Here is a 15,202-nt window from a genome sequence, read left to right on the forward strand (position 1 = left end):
GGCCCTGCTACATAGATTTTTACATGAAAGCTAAAATAATCTAAAGAAATAATACTAAAAAAATAATGAAACAATAAAATGAGAAACAAAAAAACAAATTTTAAGCTAAATGAGTATCACTAGGTAAGTAGTTTAGTAGGAACACTGAGGCTCTGACTACCAACCACAGATGAAAAGAAGGAACTGAGGGAGGGGTGACTCCACTCTATATGCTCACTTCACAGCATGTGGAACTTGGTAATGGGCAGGATCACCCCTAAGGCTACCACTAGGGAAACATCTCCAGCACCAGGGCATGAGGTACACAGTGTAGTGGACATATACAACACATCTGGAAGAACAACAGTTACAAAAAGGTAAGTTGCTATTCTTTCAAGTAGTATCCCTATGGGTGCTCCACTCTAGGCGTGCTTGTGTTCTCTGCACCTTTGATCAGAGATTTCTCATAGCAGCATCTGTTCGGCTCATACATATGTGCCAGTCAGCCTCATGTCATTGTTATATAGCACTGTGTGGGCGAACTGCCCTCAGTTCCTTCTCAACCACCTTGGCCTGAGACGGGGCTCTGACAGTTCTCCCCATTGAAATTATCTCAATGTGTCCCAGTTTTTATTCTAGTAGCTAGTTTATAGTAGTTCTTAGTATTAGTGTAATTAGTTAGTAAATAGAGTAGCTTTAGCTTCCTAGTATATATAAAAAATTGTATTAAAATTTTCATATGTATTACATAGATATACATTAGTTAGTAGATATTCTTATTCACTGCGGTGTTATGCCTGGTTCTCCTGGTTTCAAATATTGTCTGTTGTCATTGTCATCATCATCATCATCATGTTCCTATTATGCCTCTGGTGTTTAGGGCAGCGACGAAGCTCCTCCACTCCTGTCTGTTTCTGGCAAGTCTTTCAATGGTTCCCCAGCTGTGCCCCAGGTTTTTCTGCTCGGCTTCCACAGCTCTTTGCCATGTTGTTTTCGGGCGGCCTCGTTTTCACTTGCATTCAGGTGTCCATCTTATTGCTACTCGGGGTGATGTAAACAGTTTCCATCTGAAGCATGTAACTGATCTATCTCCAATGCCTCCTGGCAATGATGGTGCTCAGATTCTCTTGGCTGTCGTACCAAGAGGCAATCCCAGTAAATGACTGGCACTCCCGTTGCCTCAGGAAATTGCAGGGAATCCCAGAAGTGTAGCTTCTGTCTGGCGTTGAAGTCTAGAACCATAAAAAACAGGGAGGTCAAACTTTGTGTCCTTATGGAGAGCTCGCTGCCCTGGCTTCTGACCCAGGGAAAGGGACACTCCCCTCTTCCCCAGTACATTGTTTTCTGAGCAAGTCTGCTTCCTCCACTATCTCTGAGCTATGCTCTGAGGGCATCTAAGAGGAAGACCCAAAACTCCTCTCAAAAGTCTTCCAAAGACCATGTCCCAAGTTCACCAGGTAGGGAATCTACCTCAAAAAAAGCACAGGTTGTCCATGTCTTCAGGTACTTCAGCACCATCTGCTCTCCAGTCCAGTACCCATGAGACTCCTGGTTCCTCAGGTACAAAGTGCTCCACTAGACCGAAAGACAGCAAAACCTCGGGTCTGGAGAGATCATTGGTACTGTCACCGGATCCAGGTTGCAAGAAGAGTTTTTCCTCTGCTTCCTTGATACTGAAGAAGCCCATTCAGGCTCTGACTGCACTGCCCTCAGAGCAGCCAAGACTCATGATATTGTCAGCTCCCTTGGCCACTATTACCTCAGTGGAGACCATGGCATGCTTGGTACCACAGGAGTTTCATTTTCCCTGAGACCTGGCTGTATCTGAGATGTCCAGTTCACCACTGCTTGGCTCCAACATATTTTTGCTACTCAGTGGGCATTTCTTCCAAGACCACAAATGGAAAATTGATTCCAATGTGTTACACAACATATTCCAGCAATGGGGCAACCCCAGGGAGACTTTATCACTGTGGTGAACAACAAGAGATGTGCCCAGCTTTGCTCCAGAGGTAGGCTGGGTCACCGATCCCTGGGGGATGCCTTTCACCTTCATTGGTTGTCGGATCTACTGTACACAGTCCCTCCAGCTCTTCTAATAGCCAAAGTTCTACTCAAAATAAAAAAGAGCAAAGCCAGAGTCATCCTAATAATTCTGACCTGGCCCAGACAAACATGATTTCCTTACCTGATACACCAGATCACTCTCCAGGCTTCTCCTCTCCCAGAAAGGCAGGAAGATCTTTCACCTCAGTCTAGAGTGCTTTAACTCAAAGCACGGGGAGAGGGGGTATCAATAGTTCACAGGATTAGAGACAACCTGCTCAGAAGAGGTAAAAAGAGTACTAATACACAGCAGGAAACAGTCTACTTGCCACACATATTCTCAAAAATGGACACGATTTGTCTGTTGGTGTAACCTCAAACATATTCCACCGACTACGTCATTGCTGCCAGATATATTGGACTATATCCTAACATTAAAAAGTTGGGGCTATCACTGAGTTCCATTAGCATCCACATGGCAGCCATCACGGCTTTCCATTCTCCAACAGAGGATTATTCTGTTTTTGCCCATCAAACGACAGGAGTTCCTCGGGGGGCTCAGAAATCTTTTTCTGCCAGTCAAGCATCCTATTCTGGTTTGGGACCTCAATCTGGTTCTTAAATGCCTTACAAGACCACCATTTGAAGTGGTGGCTACCTGTTCACTCCTCCATTTATCAATGAAAACAGCATTCCTGATAACCCTCAACTTAGTGTGTTGGGTTGGGGAAATAGGGGCCATTATGGCATGTTCCCCATTCACAGTATTTATTAAGGACAAAGTCACTTTGTGACTACACCCCCAACTTTTACCTAAAGTTTCCTCTGAGTTTCATATTAGCCAACCTATTCGTCTGCCAATCTTCAACCCTAAACCTCACCTCGTTAAACAAGAGGCAAGATTGCACACCCTTGACATCAGGAGAGCCCTGGCCTTCTATCTGGAAAGGACTAAACTCTTCAGAAAGACCCCCAAATTGTTTGCTCACAGATGGATCAAAAGGGTCTGCAATCTCTAATCAAAGACTTTCTAAGTGGATATCCATCTACATTAATTCTTGCTATGAATTTTCTAATATTCAAGCTTCTTTAGTAAGAACTCACTCTACAAGGTCCATTTCCACCTCAATGGCATTTCTCAAAAATATGTCATTGTTGAAATATGTAAAGCCATTTCTTAGCCTTCTGTACAGACCTTTTTTGAACGCTATGAAATAACTCACGGCTCTGCTTTTGATACTGTGTTTGGCTCGGCTGTACTCTCTTCTGTACAGGACTCAACTCCAAAGCCCACTCCGCTTAGAGGGAACTGATTGATAGTCATGTAGAGTGGAGTACCCATAGGGACACTATTCAAAGAAGAGGAAGAAATGGTTACTTACCCTATGCAGTAACTGTGGTTCTTCGAGATGTGTGTCCCTATGAGTTCTCCACTACCAACCCTCCTTCTGCTCTGGAGTTCTCTGGAATAGGGCTTTGCAATAGAGAAAGAACTGAGGGCAGTTTGCATGCACAGTGCTATATAACAATGGCACAGGGCACAAAGCTGACTGGCACGCATGCGTGGGCCAAACGGATAGTGCTAGGAGAAATCTCTGATGAAAGATGCAAGGGGCACAAGTGCACTTTGAGTGGAGTACCCATAGGGAGACACATCTCAAAGAACCACAGTTATTGCACATTTTTCTTTTTACTTATACTGCTGCAAAGCAACCAGTTCATGTCAATTGCCTCTCAGCTAGACAATAAAGGAGAAGATGTATGAGTGTTTTTAAATTCATCAGTATCATTGAAAAACTGTCTTCTAGGATATCACATTATAATCCAATACTTCATATTAAATAGTGGATGTAATTACGATGCATCACTTTCCTTTTGTTAGTGTTTATAGCCTCCTCTTTCTTCACTGGGCTCTTGATCCAAGTCCTTTAGTTTCCTTCAATAGGAATTAAATCAGACCCTAAATTATCAGACAATTTTAGATCCTCTACCATCGATCTTCTCATGGGGAAAAATCTAGACCAGGAAGAATATACTTTTTATTTTGACATTGCTGATCTGTTTTAAATCCTCCTTCATGGTGCTCTATGCCCTCCAACTGCTGTCTTCCTTGCTGATGCTACATCTTTGATGCAGCTTTTGTGGTGGTACAAAAGACAAACAGCAAGTTCTGCTGATGGTTAATCAAGAGCCAGAAATCCATTTGATATTCCAGGACAGTGGTTCTCAACCTTTCCAGACTACTGTACCCCTTTCAGGAGTATGATTTGTCTTGTATACCCCCAAGTTTCACCTCACTTAAAAACTACTTGCTTACAAAATCAGACATAAAAATTCAAAAGTGTCACAGCACATTATTACTGAAAAATTGCTTACTTTCTAATTTTTATCATATAATTATACAATAAATCAAGTTGAATATAAATATTATACTTACATTTCAATTTATAGTACACAGAGCAGTATAAACAAGTTATAGTCTGTATGAAATTTTAGTTTGTACTGACTTCGCTAGTGCTTTTGCTGTAGCCTGTTGTAAAACTAGGCAAACATCTAGATGAGTTGATGTACTTCTTGGAAAACCTGCGTACCATCGGGGGTACATGTACCTTGGTTGAGAACCACTGTTCCTGGGTATTAATCAGTTAAATATTAAGAGTGAAATCCAGGCACCATTAAAGGGCCTGATTTTGCCACCCTTTCTTACACTGAGTAAAGACTTACTCTGTGGCTAGTCCCCTTGATCTCAATGGACTGCTTTCTGAAGAAGATGCTACTTAGCATGAGCAAACGTGACAGAATCAGGCCATAAATTGTCTTATGCAGAAGTTCTCACAATGAACAAGCAGGAATCAACAGGAAAATGTTCACATGCTACGTATGCTGTCCTAGTATTAGTGATGGGGGGTGTTTCTGTTAATTAAGGAAAGAGACCATTTTTCTTTTTATAGTTTTTTTCAGAACAGTATCTTAGATAATTAATGTTTATAACTCTAACATATTATTGATGTTTCAAAAAAGGAAATATTCCCACATTTTAGACAATACCTTGTAAAACTGATTCTATAGTTACAAGTGGCTATTTCAACAAGCATATTGGGTTTTAAGAAACAGACTGATATTTGTTTGCGTTTCATTCCAAACTGATCCTTGAGTGCTGAGGGCTCATCTTAAATTCCTTTTTCTTTTGTGACAGACAAAGGAATGCAAAAGATATGTTTAATGATTTTATAGTTGTATGATTGTCAAGTTAATTAGTGATTTCTGGCAGCTTGTTGACAGAGAAGAAAAAAGAGAAAAAAAGGCACATGAACTAGGGTGCTGTACATAATTCTTAAAATGCTCACCATCAGAAAAGGCATATGTATTATATATTAGCCCTTTGCTGTTGAATATCTCTTCCTATGTTTGTCCCTTTTGGAATCGGATTCCTTCAAAAGATCAACAGGTTCCATTCTGTAGAGTGTAAAGGATATAGACTGGGAATGATATAAGCTATATTGGATATAGCAATTCAGACTTATTCCAGGAAAGAAAAGATAAACAAATGAACTGGGTTAGTCTCCAGTCATTTCACAGTACTTTCTGGGGCATGTGGCCTTGAAAGACCAGTAGTTGAAAGTACAATTTTAGTTTTAAATCATTAGCTGTGATTGAAAGAATAACTGAGGAACATTTTGGATTCTTTGAATCTACCATTTTAAAAGTTGGCACATTTAGGTCAAATTGGAGTGACATGGAAAAAAACAAGTGTTAGGTAGTTCTGACCTAACACCTGGTTTTTTTCCATCTCACTCCAATTTGACCTAAATGTGCCAACTCTTAAAATGGTAGATTCGAAGAATCCAAAGTGTTCCTCAGTTATTAGCAGAATTGTTACTTAGAAGGTGCAGGGCAACAAAAGAATCATACAGACAAGTAAAGCTACAGAAAGAGAGATAAGGATTGAGAAGGTGGGCTGGTAGGAATTAATACAATAAGAGGCTCTGAATTAGTCATCTGAGTTATAAAAATGGATCATGAAAGTGCAAAAGATCAGAATTTCATAGTGGTTTTGTGCACTTCTTTGAACACATGCCTGTTTTCAAATCTCATAGGCATACTTCTTGTTTAACTTCTACCTTGAATCCAGTGAAGCAAGTGCAAGTTACATAAAAAACTTTTTACCATTTAAGTGAAACCTGAAGTTTAACCAATTATTTTCACACCTACTCATGCATAACTTCACAACTTCCTTTTACAATATAGGGAAAGACAGTGGAATCTCTTTACCCTAGCTGTCTTGTCCCCACATTTGGACTTGTCATCCCAAGTCAACTAGTTGGAATATTTCCAAATATCTGATAAGGAGAAATAATTCCTAAATGATAGAGTAAAAGGGAATATTGTTTGCCAGTCTTTCACTCCATGTGGCTGGTTTAACCACTAGAGTGAGGACGTGACTATACAAGAGTTGATGCATTATTCATTTGTTGCTATTGTGGAAGGTTGTAATTTGCTTTAACAGCCGAATGAACTATTTTGGGCAACTGTTGCAACTACTTTCACATACTGTTGGCATGAGCAAGGAAGAACTGCTACTGGTATGGGTAAGAGGAGTGCTGATACTGTCCTTAGATGGTAAATTCTGATCTTCATAGAGTGCTAATGGGTTTGTAAAAATGGGCTACATGTTCTTGTCTTTGGCTAAGGTGCCATCACTTGTGAGGTCTGTTCCAAAGAAAATGTAAGTTAGTTTCACAATGAATATGAGTACATGCCAATAGGCTGTGTTGTCTAGACTGTATTTTCAACATACCCCATGTGGCTTTGTGTTATAGCCTCATGAAAATGACTAATATGAGGATTATGCTCTAATAATCATTCACCGTCTTCACTCGGATGATTGAAATAGCTGATTTTTAAAACTTCAAACTTGGCATACAGCTACGTCTTCTATGATTTATAGTCACTTTGTGAAATTTGGGGGAAAATGTGTCAAGAAATTATTAAGGGTTAGGTATCATAACCCTTAACTATGTTGAGTAGTACTTCTTCAAGCAGCCCGATAGTTATCATTTTCCTTACCAGTTTAAGTATGCACATATTTAAGTGATACCAATTTCAGCCTTCCAATGACTGTACACATCCAGGCAGCAACTGCTGGTTTCCCATTTGTTGTAAAGGTAGCATCAGGAGGAGTCCAGCAGAGGCCTTTCTTTGAGCCCCAGTATGCACAAATTTTGCTTTAATTATTGAGTCTAATGATCTCACTTTAACTCCTACTATACATATGCATCATTATACTGCACATTGACATAAATCCCAACCGATAACCCCACTTCCTGTATTTACTGCCAGTGGAACTCCCTATTAAAACCCAGCTATAGAAACAATTCTGACACCCCATCCCCGTAAAGAAGCTCACGGTTTCATCCTTCCAACTGCAAAACTCTTTCCAGGTTGCCCGTTTAGATAAGTTGTGCTATTGCAGTTACATTAAGATCACATAAAGGTGCCATTTTTTTTCTTTGGAAAATTAAATTTTAAAATTCTACATTATTGCAACAGTACGACTGAGATCTTAAACGTACAAGACTCTCTCACAAAACTAAGTGATTGGGCAACAAAATGGCAAATGAAATTTAATGTGAATAAATATAAAGTAATGCACATTGGAAAAAATAACCCCAGCTATACATACAACATGATGGGGGCTAATTTAGCTACAACTAATCAGGAAAAAGATCTTGGAGTCATCATGGATAGTTCTCTGAAGACATCCACGCAGTGTGCAGCGGCAGTCAAATGGGATATTAGGAATCATTAAAAAAGGGATAGAGAATAAGACGGAGAATATCTTATTGCCCTTATGTAAATCCATGGTACGCCCACATCTTGAATACTGCATACAGATGTGGTCCCCTCATCTCAAAAAAGATATACTGGCATTAGAAAAGGTTCAGAGAAGGGCAACTAAAATGATTAGGGGTTTGGAACAGGTCCCATATGAGGAGAGATTAAAGAGGCTAGGACTTTTCAGCTTGGAAAAGAGACTAAGGGGGGATATGATAGAGGTATATAAAATCATGAGTGGTGTGGGGAAAGTGAATAAGGAAAAGTTATGTAGTTGTTCCCATAATAGAAGAACTAGGGGCCACCAAATGAAATTAATGGGCAACAGGTTTAAAACAAATAAAAGGAAGTTCTTCTTCACTCAGCGCACAGTCAACCTGTGGAACTCCTTGCCTGAGGAGGTTGTGAAGGCTAGGACTATAACAGGGTTTAAAAGAGAACTGGATAAATTCATGGAGGTTAAGTCCATTAATGGCTATTAGCCAGGATAGGTAAGGAATGGAGTCCTTAGCCTCTGTTTGTCAGAGGGTGGAGATGGATGGCGGGAGAGAGATCACTTGATCATTACCTGTTAGGTTCACTCCCTCTGGGGCACCTGGCATTAGCCACTGTCGGTAGACAGGATACTGGGGTGGATGGACCTTTGGTCTGACTGAGTATGGCCATTCTTACGTTCTTATGTTCTAAGACCTGAAATAAAGTTTCCATGGTAACTCTGCTACTTTGAACTTTTGCATTTTAATTTACAAATAATTGAAAATACTTCATAAGCACAGTACAGTCCCCCTAATTGCCACTTTGCTGATGTGCAAACCAGTAATTCTCACAAAAAGAAACATCTGTTTTACTCCACTTCTCAGCAAAGATACCATAGCTAAGGCCTGCAGTGAAGCATTATATTACTGAGACTCCATTACTCTTGCAAAACATCATGTACCCCACAGCCTATGCAGCACATTAGGCCTACATTAAGCAGCAGAGACCCTTCTCCCCCTTATGGCCCACCTTCCTTTCCAATCCAAACAACATAGAATAATATCTATACCAAGTATTGTTTGTTTATTTTTATATTAAATCCTATTATTTTATACTGCTGCAATGCCAGTACTAATAAGTAATGCGATAGTACAATATGTCAGGGAAAACCTGGATATGGCACTAGGGGCTTTTTGGTATCCAGGTAAAAGTATCAGGTGATTTTGGTTTCAGGCAGCTGACTCTTTTGCTGTGGGGTTAGGATGCTTTGCCTTTTTTCTCTTCTCTTTTTTGGGCAGAGACAGTGGTATCTTTATACTTGGGATGCAGTGTGTTGAATTGTTCATTCATCACCCTAGCAACACTTTACAGCAATTAGCTACTCACTTTAACTTACCCCAATTCCTGTATCCAAATCTAGAAGTGTCTATAAGTCATGTTTACTTTGTGCTTCTGCTAAAACAATAAGCAGTGAGATAGTTAATGCTGACATTGAAACTGTCACACAGATGTGTTAATATTCTATTAAGATGGATAGGGCATCAGTTATCTCCAGTTCACACTTTGAAACTATTTTAGCAACTAGGAGGACTAGGGAGTTTGAGGCAGATCTGCAGCACTAAGGGAACAGAGAGCTGGCCTATCAGGGCTTCTGGGGACTTCTGATATCAGGGGAATTTCTGAGTGGCCCAAAACCATGGTCTGGAGCATCAGGAGGTGGACTCCAATGTACCCTGCGCTACAAGGATTCTATGCCAGCAGAACAGGCCCTAGGAGACTGCTGTAGGTGGCATAATTTAGGCTGTTCTAAATTATTCAGGGCTCTGGTTAGGTTAGAATCACCCTGGGTCTTGCAACAAGCATAGTTTGACCTGACCCCAAGGATCTGGCTCTTTTTCCCTCCCCTTTTTAGATTAAAGCTTAGATTTTGGATAATAATTTGGAGAAATTTAAATGAAACCCACAATTATTATTTAGTGAATTACACAGCAGCCTACAGACCATCTATAAGTAAACTATGCATTATCAAAAATAATCAAAAGTAAGCTGCACCTGTAAAATTAAATAAACTAATTATTTTATTATGCCATTTCTTTGATTGTATATGTTATTTGTTCATTTACTTACAAAATCAGAAAAGTCTATACTCTGTGTTGAATTGTACTTCTGGGGGAATTCTACACCAAAAAAAAAATTTTGCAAAATTCTGCATATTTTATTTGTAAAAATAATGCAACACAATCCTGCTGGTTTCAATTATTTAGATAATTTATTTAAACTACAATGCAATGGATGGCGAATGGGAGTGGGGAGCATTGGAGGAAATCCCTAAACCTCCTTTGTCTAATAGTAATGTAGCTAAGTTTGGTCCTTTATTTCTAGTTGTTAGTCAACAAATATATGCAGCCATATGTTCAGTGTTACATCATAGGCAACAGAAGAGCAAGCGAGGGCTGGGGAATAAATTCACAATTTATATTGGCTACTGACCATCTCCAGAAAGGTCAGTAGCAAACAGTTCATGGAGCACATTTTGATAGGAAACTTTTTCAGTCCAAAAATTTAGACCAGTTCTAATCACTAAAGCACTATAAGCATTTATAAGGCCATACTGTCCTTTATGCCAGTCTGGCAATGTAAAGGAGCCTTAAAACTTTTACACCTATTTTATACTCCTGGGGAAATTCACAAAGACAATGGGAACAATTCTCTAAGCAGGCAGGCTGCTACATTCTGCTCTACCTGAAGGGACAGAGCCTGTCCCAAGCCTAAGCTCTGCCCCTCCATGCCAAGCATGCAACAATAGCAAGCGAGAGGGACAGAGTGTCTGTGTGTGTCTCTCTCTCTCGCATGCATGACTGCCCAGCCCCCCGTCCTATGATTTTCGTCTCTACTGGCTGGTCTGGATCCCTGAAATGACCTGCCTATGCTGTCAGGGAGGGATGTGTGACTGCTCTTGCAGCTTCCCTTTGCTTCCCCATCAGAAGTCATTTTTCTGTGGAGAAGCAAAGAAAACTGCGGGGTACATGAATTCTGCACACATGCAGGGACACAGAACTCCCCCAGGAGTAGTCATTAACACAAATGAGTTTCTACTACCTGGATAATGTTTGCTTTAACATTGCTTTGGGAATCCACATTTTTGACTTTCATGACTTGGGTTTTTAAAATGTGTACATTAATGTTGCATTTAGATAGGTTTTCTTACATTTAATTGTTTGTTAACAATGGTTGTTATATTTTGTCACTTAGTCTCACTGTACCACTAACCTTAAAGTATGGTTTTACTCTGGGAAGTGACTAGTAAAGTTGGCACCTTCTTACTCAACAGATGTGCTCTCTAGGCCTGATCCTGTACCATTGACTTAAATGAGCTGTGATACAGCATGGCCAGAGGGCATCAGGAGTGTGATAGAGGGGATATATGTAAGCCCTAGGATGATGAGAGCCTTATTCCCTGTAGAGGGAAGAGAGGTTGTTATAGATTAATTAGAGCACCTGAAGCCAATTAGAACACCTGAAGTCAGTCACCTGATTAAAAAACCCTGCTTCAATCAGACAGTTGGAGCAGAGTGGTTTGGTGTTAGAGCAGAGAGCAGTTTGAAGGAGAGCAGAGTTTGGATACGTGCTGTGGCAGGCCAGAAGGCCAAGACCCTAAGTGGCAGCCAGTATATTCCTCGGCCTGCGCCGCTTCCGGCAGCTCCCATTGGCCTGGAGCAGCGAACCGCGGCCACTGGGAGCCGCGATCGGCCGAACCTGCGGACACGGCAGGCAAACAGACCGGCCTGGCCCACCAGGGGCTTTCCCTGCACAAGCAGTGGAACAAGTTTGGGAACCACTGCCCTAGGTAAAGGGAAACCCGGCTTGTGCAGAGCAGAGGGACTCCACAGACACAAGGGGTTGGGAGAAACCTGGCCCAAGCAGGGAGAGTGCAGGAAGCCCCACAAACTGAAGGGCCAGAGGGGGAAGTAGCTCAGGGGAAGGAATCGCTAGTTCAAGTGGTTTGCCACTATCCCTAGGGCCCCTGGGCTGGGAACCGGAGTAGAGGGCGGGCCCGGGTCCCTCCCTCTCCACTCCCCTTCTTTGGGATACTAGTGGAACAGTTAATACCCCAGATCAGGGGCGAGAAACGGCTCCCTGAACCCTCCCCCCGCCCAAGAAGAGAAAGCGCGGGACCCATCATAGCAGTGCCGGCAATTTGCCACAGAGCATAGAATCAAACCCTCTTTGCATATTTAAGGGCATTTCATCTCAAAAATATTTTAATGCATAATATTATACATAAGCATAATGCATAATAGCGTAAGTGTAGACTGCAGATCTGCTCACTTTAAAATAAGTTTTCTCTAGTATTTTCTCCTTTTTGCACTGTAAAGCCAACACAACTATGAGAGAGTTGCAACTGCAATCAACTTCTGATCATGGTTAAATTTGCAACCCTCTTGTAAGTGAGGGCAGAACTAGACTGAAGAATGTTTTAGTGGTATTAATGCCTTAGCTAAAATGAACTTTGAGATCCAGAGTGAGTCTGCAGTGCTAGTGGCTAAAAATACATCCTTTCATTCATAAAATGAGAAAATATATAACAATTGAGATAAAATAAACATGGAACTTCAGAATGCTGTTTTTATACAGTTGCTTTTCAGTGTAGGAAACACTTTAAGCTACTTTAAGCACCAAGAGAAGAGTGCTGGGCTATTTAATAGATGGAAAAGTCTTGGGGTCATCTAATTCTCAATGTAATATTGTGATGGTGAGCTTTTAAGGACATGTTGTACCTAATGTATGCTGTAAATGGACATTTTGACCTAAGATTTCAGTAGCGACAAGCTACTTTGGGTGCTTCAGTTTCTGGATGCCCAAAATCACTAGTCATTTTAGAAAATTCAAATTATATTTCTACATGAACATTACTAACAATTCTATTGCTTTGAAACTGAATGTCAGCTGTTTGTCTCAACTGAAATTGTTAGAATATACCTGTTATAGTCACATTGTGAACAAAAAATATTTTGAGTAGAGCAGTTCTTATATTTCATAAGTTTTATGGCATGTGGTTTTTGCTATGTTAATTGGGAGAATTAACTTCCAGGAGGATATATCAATATCTCTATATCTGACTCTATAGGTATGAGAGAGAAAATGTTCAAAATCTGTTTACCTTTTACCCTGCAGACAAAACCTGTTGCATTTGCAGTCCGGACAAATGTCGGCTATAGTGCAGGACATGATGATGATGTCCCAGTTCCAGGCATGGCCATCTCATTTGAAGCAAAAGATTTTCTCCATGTTAAAGAAGTAAGTAAAACTTGCAGCTGTTTTCACTATTTTATTAATAATAATAACAATAATAGCCCTTAACATCAACATAGCACTTTACATTTTCAAAGCACTGTACAAATATTACCAAAATGTAACAATGCAACAGGATTTGTAGCTTCCTGGAAATATTGTGCTCGTTGTATATGATCTCTTGCACATTCCGCTTTCAAGTGCATAACATTTGAAAAGAAAATGATGATTGATGATTGTATCGCTTTTGTTGGCTTTAAAACAAATCTAGTTCTGCAATCTGCATGTTCAATTATGTAATCTCTGCAGGGATTCACTGTCCTCACACTATAGGGATTGGTTCTGATTTAGCAGCCAACAGTTACTTCTCTCTAATGCTTGTGAAAAAATTCCTTGGCCCTGTTTTTTTTTCCTGGAGTACCTTCACTGATTTCAGTTAATTATTTTATATCATAGACAGCATTTAAATATATTGTTATAAGAAATGAGACAGTAAATAAACAATGTAATAACTATCAATATGCTTATGCTAGCCTCCCAAGTGACTGTCTAATCATGTTGTCTGTGCCATTGGTCTATCCTTTCTCCCAATCAGTTTTTGGAAAATTTTTACACAGGCACAAAGGAAGTTTCATACCCACAAATCTTCCTTCTTTCTCCCCTTCTTGCAAGAAAAAAATGTGGAAGGTCAACATCTGAAGTAAATAATTTTAAAACTTTCTCTGGGAAGCCGCCTGGTACAGGCTTCTGTTTCTCTCTTCTGAATTTCCTGAATCTAAGTCCCCAGCTCCCTGGCAGTGTGCCCCATGGTGTTTTTGCCCCAAGGTGATCTTCCCAAGAGCCCCCAAAATTGGACACTTTTGACAGGGCACAACAATTCCTATTACTCACTGATGCAGTAGTCTTAATAAACAAATTTCTGTTTATTGAGGCTGCAGGATAGCAGTAAATGGGAGGTGTTTATGCATTGTTGTTATTGTATAATGATTTTTTGTCCAGGCTAGTTGTAAGCATAACTGCTATGCTTTTGCAAAATTGCTTCCTTGGTTTCATGGTTGACTGCTGAAGTGATCTGCCTCCTGTGAAATTGTCATTAACTGTGGAAGAGGCGGAAAAGCTGGGAGTCAGCATAAAAATGATTGGAACAGTTCATCTGTACATGTGTAAAACATCTCGAGCTTCTTTGAAATCATCCGAATTTCACTCCTACGGAGAGACAAGGAATTCAGTTGTTGTTATTAATGGTAGTATCTATGAGGTGGGTAGGTGCTTTTCCCAGCATTCATGGAACAGTCATCCCCAAAGGAATTCTCAATGGATAGACAGAAAGCTAGACAGAGATTAGGGAAAGGGAACAATAAATAGAGATTTTAGTCCATTTTACATTGGTGATTAATGATTAATTTTCCCGTGAAACATGAAACACAAATAAAAGGGAATAATTCAGATTCAAAGGGTGCACGATGAAGAAAAAAATCTTGTCTGAAATCCTCTATAATTTATCCTATGTAATATCTTCAGTGGCCCAAAGGGATTTGCATTAAGAATTTTGAGGAACAGAATCATGGCAACACTTCAGCATTTTTCACATACACCCACAAAATAGGATTGTAACTAATACTGTCATACAAAACTGCGATTTCAGTTTTAATTGACTTCACATGTGGACAGAGTTGGCACTGGGGTTTGTTGCAGGGTTTGGTTCCTGGGTTGGTGTTTTTGTTGTGTGGTGTGTGTAGTTGCTGGTGAGTATTTGCTTCAGGTTGGGGGCTGTCTGAAAGCGAGGACTGGCCTGTCTCCCAAGGTCTGTGAGAGTGAGGGATCGCCCTTCAGGATAGGTTGTAGATCCTTGATGATGCGTTGGAGAGGTTTTAGTTGGGGTCTGTAGGTGACGGCTAGTGGCGTTCTGTTACTTTCTTTGTTGGGCCTGTCTTGTAGTAAGTGACTTCTGGCTCTATCAATCTGTTCCTTCACTTCAGCAGGTGGGTATAGTAGTTGTAAGAGTGCTTGATAGAAATCCTATAGATGTTTGTCTCTGTCTGAGGGATTGGAGCAAATGCGGTTGTATCTTAGA

At 40.4% G+C, this 15,202-nt stretch overlaps 1 protein-coding gene across 7 annotated transcripts in view; it reads left to right on the plus strand.

The window, feature by feature from the left end:
- CACNB2 (calcium voltage-gated channel auxiliary subunit beta 2) overlaps window positions 1–15,202 on the plus strand; it is a 387,411-nt gene that overhangs the window by 312,880 nt on the left and 59,329 nt on the right. For all 7 annotated transcript variants that reach the window (XM_074946027.1, XM_074946026.1, XM_074946029.1 and 4 more), the window contains one exon: window positions 13,012–13,134. In XM_074946027.1, coding sequence (XP_074802128.1) covers window positions 13,012–13,134 — 123 coding nt within the window. The remainder of the gene's footprint in view (window positions 1–13,011; window positions 13,135–15,202) is intronic.

The sequence above is a fragment of the Natator depressus genome, chromosome 2, assembly GCF_965152275.1.
Source record: "Natator depressus isolate rNatDep1 chromosome 2, rNatDep2.hap1, whole genome shotgun sequence".
Lineage (NCBI taxonomy): Eukaryota > Metazoa > Chordata > Testudines > Cheloniidae > Natator > Natator depressus.